The sequence below is a fragment of the Giraffa tippelskirchi genome, chromosome 3, assembly GCF_054371585.1.
Source record: "Giraffa tippelskirchi isolate mGirTip1 chromosome 3, T2T-mGirTip1v1.2.pri, whole genome shotgun sequence".
In the NCBI taxonomy this organism is placed as follows: Eukaryota; Metazoa; Chordata; class Mammalia; order Artiodactyla; family Giraffidae; genus Giraffa; species Giraffa tippelskirchi.
In genome coordinates this window covers 39,529,473-39,551,359 of record NC_137277.1, presented here as the reverse complement: position 1 = coordinate 39,551,359, position 21,887 = coordinate 39,529,473, and the positions used below count along the sequence as shown (strand labels likewise).

The 21,887-nt window shown below is 39.3% G+C and overlaps 1 protein-coding gene across 3 annotated transcripts in view; it reads right to left on the bottom strand.

Annotated features, from left to right (window-relative positions):
- METTL16 (methyltransferase 16, RNA N6-adenosine) overlaps positions 1-19,836 on the bottom strand; it is a 62,871-nt gene extending 43,035 nt beyond the window's left edge. Inside the window, exons 1-3 of one of the 3 annotated variants that reach the window (XM_081579999.1) lie at positions 19,400-19,490; positions 18,470-18,627; positions 14,034-14,161 (exon numbers count right to left, since the gene is read on the bottom strand). In XM_081579999.1, coding sequence (XP_081436125.1) covers positions 14,034-14,161 — 128 coding nt within the window. In that variant the 5' untranslated portion in view covers positions 18,470-18,627; positions 19,400-19,490. Of the gene's footprint in view, positions 1-14,033; positions 14,162-18,469; positions 19,548-19,690 lie in introns of those variants that run through there. The other 2 variants (XM_081579996.1, XM_081579998.1) reach the window with 2 other exon arrangements.
- Between the last annotated feature and the right edge of the window lie 2,051 nt (positions 19,837-21,887).

The following is a 21,887-nucleotide window of genomic DNA, read 5'->3' as shown; positions in this document are numbered from 1 at the left end:
TGTAGTTTATGTATGGGATGAATAACCACATTGGCGTTTTGTTTACCCACTTACCACTTGATGGCCATTTGGATTCTTTCTACTTTTTGGCTGTCATGAACAATGCCACTAATAAATATCCACATACAAGCCTTCCCACGGATGGGTTATTATTTCTCTTGAGTAGATATGGAAGAATATGTCATATGACATATTTACATTTAACTCCTTAAGAATAGTCAATGTAACTATTTTGAGAGGCAGGAAAAGTGTTGAATGAGATGAAGAAGTAACTGTGCAGCAACAAAAATGCTGGAATGAAATCAGGAAGATAAATAACTTCAAAAATGATTGACTTTACATTAGGTGGGGATTTATGATCTTTTAAAGACAAGTCTCCATAAAACAGCGGGAGTGGAAGTCTGCTGCATAAATATTTGCTAGCAATAAAAAGTCTCATTAAAATATATTAAGCCTATTTAACAGGATATTAATAAGGTCTATTCCTAGGCATCAGAGGTAGATATATATTAATTTTGTCAATTGTGGAGGCTGCTGCTGCTGCTGCTAAGTCGCTTCAGTCGTGTCCGACTCTGTGCGACCCCATGGACTGTAAGCCTACCAGGCTCCTCCGTCCATGGGATTTTCCAGGCAAGAGTACTGGAGTGGAGTGCCATTGCCTTCTCCCGTGGAGGCTGATAAAAGAGAGTTAATCCAAGGGCAAGCAACCATGAACACAGTTGTTGTTGTTGTTTTTTTTTCATGAACACAGTTTTGCTTCACTCAATAGCACAGCAATTGCCTCAATCAATTTTCACATTAAAAAATAAAAAAGAAGAAGGCTAGCACTGCCTTTGTATTCCTTCCTTAATGAAAAGCAGTACAAAAGCAGGTTCAACAAGATAAATTATGTAGCAAAAAAATAAAAAAATAAATCTATAAAAACTTAATTTTTAATTCTAACAAGAATATCCTATTTTACTCTTTTGAAATCAGTCAAGTATTCGAAAAAGATGGGCCAACTCCACTTCAGCCTTTGACTGTGTGGATCACAATATACTGTGGAAAATTCTGAAAGAGATGGGAATACCAGACCCCCTGACCTGCCTCTTGAGAAACCTGTATGCAGGTCAGGAAGCAACAGTTAGAACTGGACATGGAACAACAGACTGGTTCCAAATTGGGAAAGGAGTATGTCAAGGCTGTATATTGTCACCCTGCTTATTTAACTTATGCAGAGTACATCACAAGAAACGCTGGGCTGGATAAAGCATAAGCTGGAATCAAGATTGCCGAGAGAAATATCAATAACCTCAGATATGCAGATGACACTACTCTTATGGCAGAAAGGGAAGAACTAAAGAGCCTCTTGATGAAAGTGAAAGACGAGAGTGAAAAAGTTGGCTTAAAACTCAACATTCAGAAAACTAAGATCATGGCATCTGGTCCCATCACTTCACGGTAAATAGATGGGGAAACAGTGGAAACAGTGTCAGACTTTTATTTTGGGGGGCTCCAAAATCAGTGCAGATGGTGACTGCAGCAATGAAATTAAAAGATGCTTACTCCTTGGAAGGAAAGTTATGACCAACCTAGACAGCATATTAAAAAGCAGAGACATTACTTTGCCAACAAAGGTCCATCTAGTCAAGGCTATGGTTTTTCCAGTGGTTATGTATGGATGTGAGAGTTGGACTATAAAGAAAGCTGAGCGCTGAAGAATTGATGCTTTTGAACTGTGGTGTTGGAGAAGACTCTTGAGAGTCCCTTGGACTGCAAGGAGATCCAACCAGTCCATCCTAAAGGAGATCAGTCCTGGGTGTTCATTGGAAGGACTGATGTTGAAGCTGAAACTCCAATACTTTGGCCACCTGATGCGATGAGCTGACTCATTTTAAAGACCCTGATGCTGGGAAAGATTGAGGGCAGGAGGAGAAGGGGACGACAGAGGATGAGATGGTTGGATGGCATCACCGACTCAATGGACATGAGTTTAGCTAAACTGCGGGAGTTGGTGATGGAGAGGGAGACCTGGCGTGCTGCGGTTCATGGGGTCGCAAAGAGTCGGACATGACTGAGTGACTGAACTGAACTGAACCCCACTTCCTTCAATGACATAGTGATGACAGTCAATTTTTACACATGGAAAGAAGTTCACATCAGAGTACCATACTAAAAACATTCAAATAAGTTCACTTTCTTTATTCTACAACAGCAGCCCAATCTATTACTAATCTAGCCCAATCATTGCTAGACACACAAAAGGAATATAAACCCATTCTGATGTGTATGTCCAAGCCTTACAACCTGAAATGCAAAATTTCAGAATTTTTCTATCGAAGCAACAATAACCTAGATACCTTATAAAACAAATGATGAAAAGTATTCTCTAAGAGCAGTACCTACTGACAGAATCACCAACCTAACGTTTCTCAGTGTTATTATGCACTGGCATTTTGAATAAAATTGTGAAAATCAGGAACTGCAAACTGAAATATTTACCAGCTACTACTCAAAATGCCAATCCTTGACAAGATATGTCCTTGTGCCAGAACGTAAGTCAACACACCAAGGAGAGTCACGACCAAAGACATGTCTGCGGAACCACACCTGTGGCACAGGTCCTCGCCTTGGTGGTCAGTAACAAATAGTTTGTGGTTGAGCAGCCAGGCCAATGGCTACACCAGTAGCATTAAGCCAGGTGACATAAGCCACCATTTCAAAGGGGATGGTCACCAGGCAGTTCCAGGTAATTAATATCAAGTGGGTTTGCCAGCCCACCTTTGCCAAATCTCTAAAATTTTCTAATGAAACCAGGAAGCTGTATCTTTATATGAAATTTTTCTGATTCTTATAATCTATGTGAACAATAAATAACTTGAAGTCTCATACAACTCACAGGCTGAAAGGTGGCAACTTCTATTGTAGAGAGTGGAATAACAAAGTTGGGTTACCTGGCTACTCTGCACTTTCAAAGTAGTATAATAGTGTTTCACTCATTTTAAATACTACTTTGCTCAACCGAGTTATATGGACCAGGTCAGAATTTTTTTAATTTTTTATTTTTTTAGGTCAGAATTGAGAGGCTGTGATTGCTTCATTCCTTTATTTATTCAACAGATATTATATGTCAGCTATGTGCCGGCCATTGTGCAAAATACTGGAGATGTTGCAGTAAGCAAATACAATCTCTCCCTTCATAAAGCTGACAGTCTGGTAGGTATTAATTCCCAGAATCATTCAAATATACATAAAATTGTCACCATGATCAATATTATAAAAGTATAGCTACACTGTGCTATGAAACCTACATACTAAGTGGAACTGCCTTGGGAAGGTCAAAGGAGGCTTCCCTGAGGACTAAAAGTAGAATAAAAATTTAACAAAGAACTGAGAGAAGGGAATGTGGATGGCATTTTAGGGTCCTAAGTAAAGAGAAGAGCAAGCGCAAAGACCCTGAGGCAGGAGAGAACTTACAGGGTATCCCTGGTATTGAGAGACAGCCACTGTGTCTAACATGCAGAAAGCAAGGTAAGCACGCAGGGTTTAAAATGAGGCTGTAGAGGAAGAGAGAAGCTTGATTACAGAGGACCTTATAATTATGGTAACCATATAATTTTATCAATTAATCCAAGACTCTTCTGAAAGTGAAAGAGCTATTAATCACATCAGGATAATTATAATCTATGTTATGGAGTTAGGTCTAGTATGGAATCAAGATGGACCAAGTGGAAGCAAAGATGCCAATTAGAGAGCTACTGCATAAAAGGCTGGGCAATAGCAGAAGTGGCCAAGACAGGGAAAAGTGACAGCAATTTAGACACATTTACGAAAGAAAACTTACAAGATTTGTTGATGGACTGATACGCAAAGTGAGGGAGGATGTGTTTACAGACGTCTCCAAGGGGTCTGGCTTGTTCAACAGGACAGTGCCGTTTGCTGAATCTGGGAACTCTGGCAGAGAACCATTTTTGAGGAAAAACATATTTGAGAGCCGTGTTTGAGACATCCCAGTGCAGATATTGAGTAAACATGATCTCTAGGTATAGAGCTCAGAAAACTGATCTGCACAAACAAATGTATAAGCTATCTGCAAACAAACAAATGAGACCCTAGCATGGGTGACAGTGTCTAAGGAGAAAACACAAAGAGAGGAAAAGCGCTTCCCACTAAGCCTGGAAGAGTCCTTTAATGGCTGTATGTACAACTGTTACAGATGAAGCTACATCAGGAGACAGAGAGGGTGGAAGAAGGAAAACCAGGAGAGTGTGATCCGATGCCAGTGACACCAAGGGAAGAAGGTGTCCATGAAGGGTTAAGAGTGTCAGCAGAGAAAACTGCTTCTCAGAAGTCAACTGAAAACTGAAACTGGACTTAGTAATGTGACACCTTTTCAGGAGCTGCTTTTGGAGTGGTGGAATTTAGAATCTACCATGAAGTGTGCTAAAGATTAAGTATGGTATGAAAAAAATAGAGACCAATAAAATAGATAATTCTTCAAGAAGGTGAGTTATGCAAGGGAGAGAGGGGGCAGAGTGACAGGACTGATGGAGAAGTTTCTTTATTAATTTTTTAATGGAAGACTTAAACATGTTTAAAAGTCAATGGAAAGTCACATAGGCCACATACTCTGATGTGATTTATAAGAAACATCCAAAACATGCAAAGTTTTAGAGACAGAAAGCAGATTAGTGGTTTCTAGGGGTTGAGGAGACAGAGTAGTGGGGAATGGCTGCTCAATGTGTTACAGGGTTTCTTTTGGGGGTGATGAAAATGTTCTGGAATTAGATAGTGGTGATGTTTGCACAACCTGTGAACCTAGTAAGAACTGAATTGTACACTTTAAAATGATGATTTTATATGTGAATTATATCTCAATTTTTTTAAAACTCAAAAGGAAGAAGCTAGTTGATAGACTTTAAGTAAAGGAATTTACTGGACTATGTAAGGTTCTTGAGATGGGGGAGGGTAGGGAAGCCAAAGTACACATGGCGAATTTAATTGAATTAGAATATAATAATAACAGTTATAAAAATAGTAACAGGTTGTCAAACAGAAACAAAAGCCAAATGTATGGCCTTTTGTTTACTTTCCACCAACTCATACCTACCCACAACTAAATTTAAGAATTTTTTTTAACTTACCACACCTGTGGTCAAATAAGCAATGAGACAGTAATATCATATAAAAACAAAGACTCTGGAGCAGTTGTAAATGCCCTTTACTGTTAACCCTTTATTAGCCAAAGAACCAAATTCCTGTTTACAAAATAGTAAGAAACTACCTTGATCAATCAAGTTGATCTCTTAAATACAGATTCCTATTTTAGCTGACGAGCAAATGACAGGGAAGAAAAACTTAGTCATCTAAACTCTCATTTGCTCTTTCCAAGGACAGTTAAGAGTACTCCAATTTTTCTAGCTAAGGCCAGTGACTTACCCTAAATTTGGTGAAATGTAAAAAAAAAAAGTCCAAGAGTAAGGGAACCGGTTAAATATAATTAAGCTTTACAGAAAAATTAGGAACAACCTAAAAGTAGTCAACAGGGGAGTTGACTGAATGCATCCACACAAGGGAACACTTTTCAGTTGTGAAAAGCAGTAAGACTGGGCTGATCCACAGTCTTGTATGAGGAGGGTTCTTTAATACATTAAACTAACAACAACAAAAACAAAACCCCAAGTTTGGGAAACAGTATATATGTACATTATAATCACATTCTTGTAAAAATAAAAATAAGACAAAAAGACCCTCTATATGAATACACACAGAAAACAATCTGGAAGGGTGAGAACCACCTCTGGATGTGGACATTCTCATATTTTTGTATTATCTGCATACATATTACATAATATCACCTTCAAAACAACAGTAAGTGTTTTGTAACTATATGGAAAATGGTTAAGTCAAGTGGGGGTTAAAAAAAACTCCTTTGGGTATACTTGTATCAAAATCACAGCTACAAAAATTACCTACCATGTATTAGTAAGTCAGGGCTTAGAAAGCAAAAGACAAAGTAATTTGATCTCTAGGGTGGAAGAATTTTTTTTGACCTTTTTTTCTTTTAGGTATGCAACATTACCACTATAAATGTAGGTAGGAAGGATATATTTCCATAATTTTCCCATTAACGTAATGGGAAATACTTGTATAATATATAAATGTTGGTATAATAAATTTTAAAAATATCTTTTTCAAAAAAGGAAAACAGATCCTTGGTTCCAGAGTACCTGTTTTCTGTGAAAGTGGGCCAATTCTTTTGGAGACTAAACCAGAGTATTTCCCACACTGACAGCAATCACCAAGAGATAGTTGTACAGCTTGAACATTAATTACATGGCTTCATGAAACACTTGGAGCAAGAGAAACAGCAGTTAATTAATATTTTCCTAGTGCCTTCAAACAGAGTTGCTGTTTATATAAACAATTCTCATTATTTTAAAAAATGTGCTTACTTTGATGGGATAGAACATATAACTTACTAATAAGGAACTATATCCTAATCACCAAAAAGTATAAGACATCAAGCAGAAGCTAGTCTAATTGAAGAAAATAAACAAAAATGAATGAAGAGCTGATTTTCAGATTTTGTTAGCTACACGAGTGGTTGTTTACTTACTTCTAAGAAGTAAGTAAGTAAGTGTCTGTTTTAAATACAGACACTAATCTGAGGGTTGGAAATCTTTTTGTAGGACAGAAGTGAAGTCATCCGACTTCTCTAGTTAATTATCTAGGTCACTTTAGTACCCTGGGACATTCAAAATTCCTGAACACAGGCAAGATCTTTTTTCATTCTCATTTCTGAGAGCACAGGGAGGCACAGGGACTAAAATTAGCTCTCATGTGGAAATTAGCAATTTATTCCATCAGTCTTTGTTGTTCGCTTAACACATCCAGCTCCATAAAACAAAACAGCCTATTGTCAACAGGCTCATGCCTGATTTCCCCAGGATGACTCTTGCCCTGCTATTGATGAATACAGTATCACCATTATGGATGGAGTTTGGAAAGATACATTCTGTAACCATGGTTAAAGTAACAAGCATTGTAACACTGTATAGGCTGAACCTTATGTAACAACCGAGGCCTGAAGCCTCCCCACCTTACTCCAACACTGATTTCTATTCATTAGGTCTTCATTGACGTGCTAAAAATGGTACAGTCATAAACTATGATACAGCCCTTCAATACTGGGACTTTGGTTTTGAAAACAAATCAGTTAAGTGTCATACTCTATTCAGACTCAATTGACAGGGCTCAAGTAGACTGCAGGATGTTCCTATGGGGCTGGTTACTGTGGAAAAGCACAAACTGAAATCTAATTGCAATGGTCAGATATGATTACAGCAAAGCAGTGACAGATGCAGGAAAGAGAGAGAGAGAGACAAAGGGAAAGAGATCACACCAGCAATCCTTAATATCTTATCAAGTATACCAGGCTTAATAACAATAAGAATAAATATCTTTTACTAAGTGTCTCCAATGTGTTAGGTCACTTTGCACATGTCATTGCTAACCTTTATGACAAAAATCCAAAGTATGCCCTTTTATCCCTCCTTATGGGAAATTCAGTCTCAGTAAAGCTAAGAAAATTATCTAAAACCTCACAGCTGATAAGTAGCACTCTCAAGACTGGTCCTTAGGATAACTCATTCAGAAGTGCCCCTCTTTCAACACCACACCCTGGTTGCGTTCAGACAGCACTTCAGGGCTCAGCAAATAAATGACACTTCAATCCATCTCAGGTCTAATGTTCTGTCTGGTATTCCTTTTCAATCACTAGCTGGATTTGTATTTTGGCCATACTTTTTTGTGTATCTTCTTGAGTTAAGTTAAAGTAGTTAAGTGTTAGTTGCTCAGTGCCTGACTCTTTGCGACCCCATGGACTGCAGCCCACCAGGCTCCTGTGTCCATGAAATTTTCCAGGCAAGAATACTGAAGTGGGTTGCCATTTCCTTCTCCAGGGTATCTTCCCAACCCAGGAATCGAACCCGGGTCTCCTGTACTGCCAGCAGATTCTTTACCAACTGAGCTACAAGGGAAGCCCGTTAAGTTAAAAAGCCACTATAAAAATAAAGAACATGCTACTGATGCATATAATCATAAATGACTCTTACCTAAGTAAGCAAGAAGGGGGGTGATGTCCAGAAGGAGGTAGGTCGTTTACCCTAAAAAAAGGACATCTCTTCTACTTCTATCATTTGTGTGTTAGTCACTCAGTTGTGTCCAACACTATGTGACCTGTGGACCGTAGCCCCCCAGGCTCCTCTGTCCATGGGATTCTCCAGGCAAGCATACTGGAGTGGGTTGCCATTCCCTTCTCCAGGGGACCTTCCCAACCCAGGGATCAAACCTGGGTCTTCTGCATTGCAGGCAGACTCTTTACCATCTAAGCCACCAAATCACAGATCCCTTATGTGCTTATTGCCAACTTTAGATAAGCTCATAATCGCCCATTGTTAAAGTAAGAGAAGTTCTCCTCAAGTTTGCTTCATCCTCTTTCCATCCCCTCACAGACAAATTTGCTCCTCCTTGCAAAAACTTTTAAAATTACCTTTGCCGATCACAAAACAACCACTGTGAACACCAGGTTCGTGATTTTAAGTCCTTTTCTATGCACAGCATATCTGCAGATACTTTGGTTTCAGTCTGAAACAAAATCATGTTTTATAATCTGCAATACCCATTCCCTGGGCTACGTGGTATTCCACTGTAGGGAACTGCACTGTAAGAATATACAATTTTGGAAATATAAATTATTTCCAATTTTCCTTGTTATAAACAGCTTTGGAATAAACATCTTCAAACATACATTATTTCAGTTAAGTATGCTTTTAGAACTGTAAAAGCTGCAATCTTACCAGCATTTTATCACTATGCCTATTCAACTACATTTTTGCCATTGATGAATAGTGTATATTTTATCTTTGCTAATTTGGTCCATTTGTCTTTCTTCTTTTGTTAATTGCCTATTTTTATCCTTAACCTATATGTTAAGGTTTCTTCCCTTTTCTTCTTGTCTTCTAAGAGTTTTTCATATTAAGGGAGCTAATTCTTTGCTATATGCTGTAAATACTTAGACTGTATGTGTTGTCACCTTTTACTGTTTCTTGATATGTAAAAGTTTTTATTTCTTAGGTAGTTGAATCCATAAAATTTCTTTTACGAATTCTATCCTTGGAGTTTACTTAGAAAGACTATTATTCCTCTACCCAACATTCAAGAGTTCACCTATACATTTTTTCCTAGTATTTAAATAAAATAAATATACTGAAATCATTAAACCATCAGGAATTTAGTTTGCATAATACATAGGAAAGGGAATCTAATGCACTTTCCCCACAGATGTTCCAACTGCATCTATTAAAAATCCATTACTAAAATAAATAAATAGATAAAAATCCATTACTTCAAAAAAAAAAAAAGTTGTCTGTCTAGTTCCACCCTTAACAATCTGAAATGCTCTTATTCTACATTATAGTCTTTACATGGTGGGGTGGTATCTTACTTAGGAGTCAGGTTCTAAAGTAAGCATGTAGAATGAAAATCCAAAATAACAAACACTGTGACATCTCTTTAATCATTCACAGCACTGTTAACGTTCACATTATAGGAACACACAGGAGTCAAGACTGATTAAGAAAGCAAGATTCACCCTGTCCACTCTACACTCCCTCTGGGAGGTTCAGTACTGAGTAGAGTGCAGGCTGGACTCACTCTGTTTAATGTGCACAGGCTGTTTAGACGTGAACGCCACTTTGTACCAGACGATGGGGGCCCCATTCCTGTGGCAATACTTCGTTAATGTTTTAATTCCTTGAACTTCACAGTATACTAAATATCCATCTGGGAGAGTTTACACTCCTTCACCTTTCCATTATCTTTAGAACATTTGCTTTGAGCATCTTTTCTTTGAACAAAAGAAATGTCACGTCATTTTCTCTCCCAAAAACCTCAGGAGGATTCTGATTTGGGGAAGAATTGACATATTAACTTTATTGAGCCCTCCCATCCAGAAACACACCGTGTCCCTAGATTCACTGTCTCCCCTAGACCCCTGAGAGCAATTCTGTTGCTTTATGCACACTGTCTTAACGTATTCCTTTGCCGAGTGTCTGCCTATTTCTCTTTGTTACTGTGTACGGGATCTTTTATTGTAATTATATTTTCCAACAAGTATCTGGAAAGCTATCAATTTTCCTTTATTTACATACGTTTAAAAATATATATATGTGTGTATTTCGTTTAGTAATCATTTGAAAATTTTTAGGTGATTCTCAAATGTTTCTTCAGGTAGACAACAATCAAGCCATCTGTAAAACTGCAATTCTTTTTCTTTCTAATCTTTGAACTCAATAAATAAGAGAAGCAGGAGACTGAGTTAGTTCCAACTCAGTCACTTCTAGTGTTAGAAGCTTGTGCAAGCTATTTAAAAAGAATGTGTGTTCATATTTGTAGACTAAAAAGTTCAAAATATATTAAATCAAACCCACTGATTATATTATTTAGGCTCTCTATCAGTAGTTCTTAACCTTTTCTGGGTCAACTACCCTTTTAAAAGTGAAGTTCTAAATTACAGGTTAAAGCTTTAAGCCCTTCATGGACAGAGGAGCCTGGTGGGCTATAGTCCATGGGGTCGCAAAGAGTTGGACATGACTTAGCGACTAAACAACAACTCCAAGAAAAAGAGCATATATAAAGAGTATTTTTGCCTTATTGTCTTTGAAGCATTCACTGATCCTCTGAAAATCCCTAGGCCATTGTTGTTTATTTTTATCTACTTGGTTTGAACTACAAAGAAAAATGTCTCTGAATTACATCAAACACTTTAAGTCTTCTGAAAGTTATTCCTTTCAGAAGACAAAAGACAAACATGTTTTCTTTTTTTAATAAATTGAGGCTTTTTTGTCTTCTATTTTACTTTCCTTTAATTTGGAGGGAAGCCTCATTTCTAGCATGATTTTGCCCATTCCTTTATTTTTTATCGGCAAGTTTTAAGTTTTGAGCATGGCATCTATAAATGGCGTATAGTTAAGCTTTCAAATAATTAGGATCTCATGCATTCAACAAATATTTATTGAATGTCTATTACTTGTCAGACACCCTTAAACCATTCAGATATGTTGTGATAACAGATCTTGTGGTCTGCTCTGAGTGATTTTTTTTAAAAATACAAATCTTAAAGCCATCTTAAAAATCTAACCATTTAAAAAATCTTCTTCTGGTTCCTTAAAGTCTGAGCAATCAAGTTCATTCTTATTTGCATGCTACGAAAGGCTCTTTGTGACCTGTTCTTTGTCTTTCTTTCAGTCTCATCTCCCAGTATTCCCTAAGCTGTTATCCTATATCCACTTCAGCCCCATTTAATGCAGCTCTGCAAATGTACCAGGCCTTTCACAAAATTCTGTTCTCTACACTTGGAACTCTTCCGCCCTTCTATTCAGCCACCAGAATTCAGTTCAAAGACCAAGGCCTTCACTAACACCACCTCCAAATCACCGTGGGTCCTTCTCTTCAGACTTCCGTTCTCAATTGTCTACCCAATGTGCCCCCAAATGAAGATGTATCATCTCCCCTAAACCAGCTCATTCTGCCTTGTTCCTTACTGCAGTAAATAGCACTATCACCTAATCTCTTGCTAAATTGAGGTCACTTGGCTCATTCTTAATTTCTACCATGTCCTGCTAATCCTATTCATCAATTTCTCTCGAATTCATCCAGTGATCTATATCCCTCCTCCCTCTACCAAGTTAGGCCATCAGCATATCTAATGTGGATTACTGAAACCAGTCTCTACTTACTCACTTATACTTCCAGTCCTAATTCTCCCTGCAATCCATCTTCTACAGTGCTCCTAGATTACATCTATCTAAACAATTCTGGTCCATCCTAAAGGAGATCAGCCCTGGGTGTTCATTGGAAGGACTGATGTTGAAGCTGAAACTACAATACTTTGGCCACCTGATGCAAAGAGCTGACTCAACTGAAAAGACCCTGGTGCTGGGAAAGATTGAGGGCAGGAGGAGAAGGGGACGACAGAAGATGAGATGGTTGGATGGCATCACTGACTCAATGGACATGGGTTCGGGTGGACTCCAGGAGTTGGTGATGGACAGGGAGGCCTGGCGTGCTGCGGTTCATGGGGTCGCAAAGAGTCGGACACAATTGAGCAACTGAACTGAACTGAACTGAACCAATTCTGAATGCTACTGCCTTGCTTTAAAACTTTAGTAGATAAGGATGGGGATGGGTAATTCTGAAGACACAAGAACTCCCTGCACATGAGCCTAAGATAAATTCCAAACTTACGGCCTTATACAGCACTGCAAGCATCACTCTCTCAGCCTCACCTCCTGTCATGTGTCCACCACATCTCAGCAGCTTTTCCAGTCCCCCACCACTCTGTGCTCTTCGCACATGCCACTCCCTCTGCCTGTAACACTCTTCTTTCTACCTGGCTCATTTTTCAGAACACAACTGAGACCACCTTTCTGTTTCAAATTATTCTCTAAATCCCAAGGTTGGGGTCAGGTTTCTCTTCTGTATTATTTCACTGTGTGCTCCACAGGCTCGGCCACACTGAAGGCTAACTGCTTGTTTATTTGTCCACTTCCTCCACTAGTGTGTCAACTCCAAATATGGCCATGAGCAGGTCTTTCTTGTTTACTACAGCTTTCCTAGAACTTGGCATAAAAGAGTTAAAATCAATTGATATTTAATAATTAAGTACATAATTTTAAAAAAGCAAAAGAAAAAAAATTAAGTACAGAAATAAGTATAGAGAAGAAACAAAGAAAAACAAAACAGTATTTGTTCTAAAGCTACTAGGATAAATAAACCTCCACAGACAAAATTATGAAATAAAGGTTTAAGAACAATGGTAGAAGTGACCTAAACACAGAGAAACACTAATTCAGTATCTCAGGGTGATCTCCGAAGTAAGGTGTCAAAGATGAATCTTTAGATCTCTTATTTAAATATATTTTTAATTTCCAGTTTGAAGCTTGTTTTCTAAGATGCTTAATACAGTAACATGCTGAGTAATATAAGCATTCATACATGGAGCTATGCTCAACTTTCACTGAGTGAAACAGACAATAAATCACAGTTTGAAAGCACACTTGGAAATCACAGTTCTAGGGTATTTGAGCTAACCTTGTGTATTGGTGGGGGGGGGTGTCACAGATCTCTTTGAGAAACTGGTGAAAACCAAGGATTATATCCCAGAAAAATAATATAAATACATATATATTATATTTATATAGAGAGAGTGTTAGGATTTCTAGGATATCTTGGCCCCCACGTTCAGTCCCGCCCTGGGGCCTCCACTTCTATAAGAAGTCCGCCAGGAGGAAGGACGAGGTCAGCAAAATGCCTCAAGTCTTCTGACCCTATTGTTTCCGACCTTCCCACTTCTCTCCCCAAATCCGGCTCTTCTTCCTCCCCACAGGTGAATCAACACATTTTCCCCAGGCAGGCTTGAGATGTCCACCCTCCTCTGTAACTCACACAGAATTCAGGATGGCAGTTAAAGATCTCCTTCTCAAGGGTGTAACACAAACATCAGTTATTCCCACACCATTATCATCATCTCTGCCATTTCCTGAAGCATCATACTATTATTTTCTTAATTTTTAATAATTAACTTTTAAACTTGAATTTAGTGACATCCTAAGTAATACTGAAGTGAAATCAGTTTTGAGGTCCTGGTTATTATTCTCCTACCTCACAACAAAATAAATATACACTTAAAATAAGGACCTTAGACCCCCACGAGGTCTTAGGGCACAATCCTAAGGTTTCTGCAGTTACCCTGGTGAGTAAGCAATAATCTGGACATCAAGAGGTTTTTTTTGTTGTTGCTTTCTGGGGTTTTTTAGTCAGAAGGAAACTTAAAAGCCTTTGGTCCAATCTTCTTATTTAATAGATTAAAAAGCTAAAACCAAGAAAAGTATTCAGGTCTACTATCAGTCCAGTATGCTTTCCACTACATGGAGTCCATTCAAATTACACTAGAATAATACTGTATCAAGAATTCTTCATCTGTTACCTACCTCACTCTTCCATTCAGATTTATCTGAACATGCTGCTTAAAATCTGGATATTTGGTTGCCAGATATGCAAAGTCAGGAGGTTTGTCCTTGTATCTATTTCTTGCATGCATTGATTTACTCAGAGCCATCTTTAAAAAGAAAAAAAAGGGGGGGGGGCAATCAGCATATTTAGTTAAACAAAATCAACAAGAAAAGTTGTGGTTGCCAAGTCAACATTTATAGCCAACACATCTTTGCTAATCAAGTGAGAAAGAAGAAGCTATATTTTTTAAAGTATATAACAAATAAGCACATGAAAAGATGTTCTATGTCATTAGGGAAACACAAATCAAAACCATAATAAGATATCAATTCATACACCTTAGGATGGCTATTATTACAAAAGAAAAAAAGAGAAAATAGCAAGTACTGGCGAGCATGTGAAGAAACTGGAGCCCTCAGGCATTGCAGGTGGGAATGAACATGGTATGACTGCTGTGGAAAAGTTTGGTGGTTCTTTAAAAAATTAAACATTACCATATGATCCAGCAATTCCCCTCTCAAGTATAGATCCAAAGGAATTGAAAGCAGAGATTCAAATAGGTACTTGGAATGTTCACAGCCTTTCCATACTGTTCATGGGGGAAAAGCTGGCTTAAAACTCAACATTCAAAAAACGAAGATCATGTCATCCAGTCCCATCACTTCATGGCAAATAGATGGGGAAACAATAGAAACAGTGACAGACTTTATTTTCTTGGGCTCCAAAATCACTGCAGATGGTGACTGCAGCCATGAAATTAAAAGATGGTTGCTCCTTAGAAGAAAAGCTATAACCAACCTAGACAGCGTATTAAAAAGCAGAGACATTACTTTGCCAAGAAAGGTCTGTATAATCAAAGCTATGGTTTTTCCAGTAGTCATGTATGGATGTGAGAGTTGGACCATAAAGAAAGCTGAGCGCCAAGGAATTGATGCTTTTGAACTGTGGTGTTGGATTAGACCTGAGTGTCCCTTGAACAGCAAGGAGATAAAACAAGTCAATCCTGAAGGAAATCAGTCCTGAATATTCATTGGAAGGACTGATGCTGAAGCTTGAATACTTTGGCCACCTGATGGGAAGAACTGATTCACTGGAAAAGACCCTGATGCTGGGAAAGATTTAATGAAGGGAATGACAGAGGATGAGATAGTTAGATGGTATCACTGACTCAATGGACCTGAGTTTGAGCAAGCCTCAGGAGTTGGGGATGGACAGGGAAGCTTGGTGGGCTGCAGTCTACGGGGTCGCAAGGAGTTGGACACGACTGAGTGACTGAACTGACTGAATGTTCATGGCAGAGTTATTCACAACGATTAAAAGGTGAAATGCAACCTCATGTATCCACAAGCAGACAAATAATCAAAATGTGGGACGTATATACATTGGAATATTATTCAGCCCTAAAGGGATGAATTTGGACACATGTTACAACATGTATGAACCTTAAAAACATTATGCTAAGGGCAATAAGCCACACACAGGAGGGCAAATACTATATTATTACACTTATATGAAGAGCCAACAATAGGCAAATTCATACAGAGTAGAACAGAGGTTACTGGGGGTGGGAGGAGGGTGGAATGGTAAATTACTGTTTAATGGTATATGGTTTGTGTTTAGGATGATGAAAAACTTATAGAAATCGACAGTAGTGATGGTTGCACAACACTGTGAATATACTTAAAGCCACTGAATGGTACATTTGAAAAAGGTTAAAATGGTAAATTTTGTTATGCGTATTTTACCACAATTTTTAAAAACTTATATTCAACATACAATGAATCTTCTTCTTTTAAACCAAGGCAAGAAAATTGAAACTATTCCCTTTAAAAGCATCAAAGTGTGACTCCCCTGGTGGTCCAGTGGCTAAGACTCCAGGCTCCCAATGCAGGGGCCCCAAGTTCAATCCCTGGTCAGGGAACCAGATCCCACACGCTGCAACTAAGACATGGTGCAGCCAAATAAATAAATAAAAAATAAAAGCATCAATGTGGCAGAAAGCAATATAACCTACCACCAAGAATGCTACAGTCAGAGGTTAGTTTTCACAGTGGTCTTGAACGGACTATTTGGTTGTGCACCATGAAGTCACTAAAGTTCAAAAAAACATCTTTTTCTTTTTTTAACTTCCTGATTTCAAACTATACCAAAAAACATCTTCTATTCCAACTTCTTTTATAAATTTCAGTCTTGCCATTTCTAGGTAGCTAAAACCAATTGAAAACAAACATAGTAATTTTGTTTTCCTTGAGAATACACAGAAGAAAAAAGTTAACACATTTATAGCAAGAAATAAAAACCATAAAAAAAGTCACTGCAGTAGTTGAGTAAATCTCTAAGCAGTTGGTAATTTTAGAAATATTTTAGTGTGTATCTCTAGATGGTAGGTGATTTTTCTTTTCTTTATATCATTCTGCATTTTCTACTTTTTTCATAACACACATTCATCTAAATGGTACTATGTAAGTCAGAATCCTAAGAGTCACCTGATAGTTCTCTATCCCTCTTGTATTCCAAAAAATTAACAGTCGTATGGATTTTACCTGCTAAATATCTCTCAGATCCAACTATTTCTCCCCAGGCTCACCTACAGCAGCCCATACAAGTCTGCCCATACTGCTACAGCAGCCTCTTAATTGGTCTCCATGAACCCACACTTTTTCTCCCCATGCCTTTTTCCACCGTGCAGTGATCATTTCTAAACACAAATCTCACCGTGTCCTCCTCCCATGCCCACTTGCTCAAAACTTTACTTTTAGGAGAAAAACAAAAAACATTACTTCAGCATACATACAAGACCCAGCACAGTGTGGCTTCAGCATCAGCTGAAGTCTCACCCTTACTCTTCTTTCTCTCCCTCCACTCTGGCAATAGGGTCTTTACACAGATTACCCCTTTTGTCTGTAATGTTCTTTCCTCCCCCTCTTCACCTGATTAATTCCTACTCATCCTTACTACCACAATTCAAGCATCTCTTCTTCAGGAAGGTCTTTCCTTCCTTAATTTTCCCAGGTCAGCCATAGCAGCTACTGTAGCCCTCTCTGAGGGCATCCCTGGTGGCTCAGTGCTAAAGAATCCACCTGCCAATGAAGGAAACACGGGTTCGATCCCTGGGTTGGGAGGATCCCCTGAAGATGGAAATAGCAACCCACTCCAGCATTCTTGCCTAAGAAATCCCATGGCTAGAGAAGTGTGAACACTACAATCCAAGGGGCTGCAACTAAACAACAGAATCTCCTAGCAATAAGCACATTTCCTTTGCAGGCTTTGTTAGAGATGTAACTTTACATGGTTATAAATGTTAACACTCTAACTCAGGTTTTTAATAGATTTTCACATTTAAGAACCATTTTCAAAAAAAGAATTGTCTTCATTACCGACAATCGAAATCATGCAGCTAACTGCGCACCAGACCACTCACTTGAAAGGCTCAAAAGCACTTCATGCACAACATGTCCAAAATGAAACCATTTCTACCCACCCCAAATAGGTCCTGCTCTAATCTTCCCTATTTTGCTGAATGACACCAAGATCTTCCTCATGGCACAAAAGCAAGAAATCTTCAGCACCTTTTCTACCCCACCTCCTCCATTCCAAACATACTATGTCCTGAATATTCTGTCTCCTAATTATTTCTTGGCCCTATCCATTTTCTGGAGAAGGAAATATCTTCCTTCTCCAAAAGGATACTTCCAAAGTATCCTTTTTTCCCCCCAGAATTTTATTTCATTTTATAAAATTTCAATCTTATTTATTTTTTAATTGAAGGATAATTGCTTTACAGACACTCCAGTATTCTTGCCTGGACAATTCCATGGACACAGGAGCATGGGGAGCTACAGTCCATGGGGTCACAAAGAGTCGGACATGACTGAGCAACTAACACTTTCACTTCACTTTCATCCATTTTTCACCCTTTGCAACTCCACATTTCTAGGCCAGCGATCATAATCATCTCTTTCTTGGCTGACTACAATAGCCTCTAACTGATGTCTCTCTAACCACTCTTGCCCCAACAATCCACTTCATCCTGGTGACAACATACCCCTCCTCCCACCCCAATGCAAAACTGAACATTCCTAGGTAAATCCCTTCAGCGGCTTCCTAAAGCTTTTAGGCTAATGAAACTCAAAATAATTAACAAGGCACACATAAATCTATCCCTCCAAACTCATTTGTTGCCACTTTCTCCTCCCTGTCCGGTGTACATCACGGAACACACATGACACTCTGAACACATACGGACAAATTAAATTACAGATATGGTAGAATCACTTCCTTCATTATTCAACCCTTTTGATCCACACTGAATCAATAAAGCCACTTCTTTGCTAACGGAGCTCCCTATACAGGTAATGGGTTCTTAGCTAAATCTACCCCATTCCTCAGAGTTTAACTGAGTGTCAGTCCTTACCTGGCATCAGCCTTGTCACTCTCCACTTCTCTCCAAACTATTCTCTTTCTGGCTCATTCTGCTGTAGCCACACAGGCTTCCTTGTCGTTTCTCTACCAAGTCTGGCACACTCCTACCTCAGGGGTTCTTTACTTGCTGTTTGGTCTGCACAGGTTGCTCTTTCCCCAGAAGACATACATGCAAGGTACCCTCAGCTTGTTCAGGTCTTTGATCAAACCTCACTTTCTTACTGATACCTCTTCTGAGTACCCCCATTTAAATGAGTAGCAAGTGAACCCTTTGTCTCCCTTAGTTGCTTCAGTCTTCTTCATAGAACTTACCATCTGACATTCCATATATTTTACTTTTTAAAATTTGCCTTGCCAGTAAGCTTCAGGAGGGAAAATACTTTGTCTATCTTTTCCACTGCGATATCCTAGAGCCTAATGTAGGGTCAGGAGAGTAGGTAAGCAATAAGTGTTTTTTGATCGAAAGCACGATAGAACTCTTACACTGTCCAGGGCACTTAAAACACAGAACTCTCATTTTTGATAAGCAGTCCCCATCTTGAGTCTCTAAAAGGCTCAGGCCTAGGACTGGAACTTTTTCTTCCGGGTTACCCAAGTCAGTGCAGAAAGCCAAGGTGGCAGACCTTCATTTAAGTAAGCTGACGCTTCCACTTTCTTTAATCTTTCCCACCTCCATGCTTCTGTTTCCTTGGTTCCTCCTGACCCTTAATATTCCTCTTCAACTATCACTTGTTACTTAATACACAATTCTGTAAAATAATCTAAATTCTGCTGTTAGAACTTTTAATTCCTTATGCACACATCCCTACCACTTCTAATTTACATTTTCTCTCGTCTCCCTTTCTCATAAATCCGACTTTTTCCACAGTTTCGCCACTGCCAGTTCTCCATCTCTTCCACTCCTTTCACGTCCTCACCTTACCTACTCATACAGTCTTCCCGCCTCAGTTTTGGATCTCTCTAAACCGCCTCCGCCTAGGGGGTCTTTCCTATTCAATACTAGTCTCCATTCTATTTGCAAACTCCTCCCACCCACCCCACCACACATACGCCCCCGCGCGCGCACGCACGCACGCACACACTCACAATCAGATCTCTCTCCCTAGATCCCAAAGCCAGCGCCTCACAGGCCCAGAAACCGGGAATAGGGAACCTGGGTGCTACAAAGGGTAAGTGGACTCGCAACCCGTATGAGTGATATTAAGTGACTCACCTCTGAAGTCAAAAGTTCCTGCCAGACGACTAGTCTAGTGTGGACCTTTACAACTCCAGAGTCTTAACCACCCGCTGCGCGAAGATCCTAGAAACGCAGATGTTACGCTCCCAGTGCGCCGCCATCTTGGGCCTCCATTCAGCTTCGTGATTGGACAAGTAATCCTCGCGAGATCTGTGGCAGTTTCTGAAGAAAGAAGAAACTGTCGCGAGACCTGGAGTTTGCGGCTCTTTCTGTTAGAGGGAGGGGGGCGTGCTAGCAAGCTTTTTTAGAATGTTGTGTTAGTTTCCGGTGTACAGCATAGTGAAGCAGTTATCCATATAAATATATTCACTCTTTTTAGGATTCTTTTCGCATATAGGCCATTGCAGAGTATTGAGTAGAGGTCTCTGTGCTGTGCAGTACGTTCTTAGTTTATCTATTGATTTTTTCTATAGTAGTGTGAGCCAGAGGTGGCAAGAATATACAGAAGAACTGTACAAAAAAAATCTTAATGACCCCAGATAACCGTGATGGTGTGATCACTCACCTAGAGCCAGACATCCTGGCATGCAAAGTCAAGTGGTCCTTAGGAAGCATCACCACAAACAAAGCTAGTGGAGGTGTTGGAATTCCAGCTGTTGCTTCTAGGTTGTGTCCAGTTCTTTGCGACCCCATGGACTGCAGCACACCAGGCTTCCCTGTCCTTCACTATCTCCCTGAGTTAGCTCAAACTCATGTCCATTGAGTCAATGATGCCACTCAGCCATCTTATCCTCTGTCATCCCCTTCTCCTCCTGCCTTGAATCTTTCTCAGAATCAGGGTCTTTTCCAATGAGTTGGCACTTTGCATCAGATGGCGGAAGTATTGGAGCTTTAGCCTCAGCATCCGTCCTTCTAATGAATATTCAGGTTGAACCACAGTTCAAAGGCATCAATTCTTTGGTGCTCAGCCTTTTTTATTGTCCAGCTCTCACATCTGTATATAACTACTGGAAAAACTGTAGCTTTGACTATATGGACCAAATCCTAAGAGATGATGCTGTGAAAGTGCTGCACTCAATATATTATCAAATTTGGAAGACTCAGCAGTGGCTGGAAAAAGTCAGTTTTCATTTCAATCCCAAATAAGGGCAATGTTCAAACTACCGCACAATTGCACTCATTTCACATGCTAACAAGGTCATGCTCAAAATTCTCAAGCTAGGTTTCAACAGTTTGTGAACTGAGAACTTCCAGATGTACAAGCGGGAATTAGAAAAGGCAGAGGAACCAGAGATCAGATTGCCAACACCTGTTGGATCATAGAAAAAGTAAGAGAATTCCAGAAAAAAGTCTACTTCTGCTTCATTGACTATGCTAAAGCCTCTGACTATGTGGATCACAACAAACTGTGGGAAATTCTTCAAGAGATGGGAATACCAGACCACCTGACCTGCCTCCTGAGAAACCTCGATGCAGGTTAAGAAGCAACAGTTAGAACTGGATATGGAACAAAACTGGTTCCAAATTGTTAAAGGAGTACATCAAGGCTGTATATTGTCACCCTGCTTATTTAACTTATATGCAGAGTACATCATGCAAAATGCAGGGCTGGATGAAGCACAAGCTGGAATCAAGATTACTGGGAGAAATATCAATAACCTCAGATATGCAGATGACACCACCCTTATGGCAGAAAGCAAAGAGGAATTAAAGAGCCTCTTGATGAAAGTGAAAGAGGAGAGTGAAAAAGCTGGCTTAAAACTCAGCATTCAACAAAATAGATCATGGCATCTGGTCCCATTACTTCATGGCAAACGTATAAGGAAACAATGGAAACTGACAGACTTTATTTTCTTGGGCTCTGAAATCACTGCATTTAGTGACTGCAGCCAGGTAATTAAAACATGCTTGCTCCTTGGAAAAAAAGATATGACAAACCTAAACAGCATATTAAAAAGCAGACATATTACTTTGCCGACAAAGGTCTGTGTAGTCAAAGCTATGGTTTTTCCAATAGTCATGTATGGATGTGAGAATTGGGCCATCAAGTAGGTTGAACACTTCAGGAAGAATTGATGCTTTTGAACTGTAGCATTGGAGAAGACTCTTGAGCATTCCTTGGACTGCAAGAAGATCAAACCAGTCGATCCTAAAGGAAATCAGTCCTGGATATTCATTGGGAGGACTGATGCTGAAGCTCCAATGCTTTGGCCACCTGATTGGAAGAGCTGAC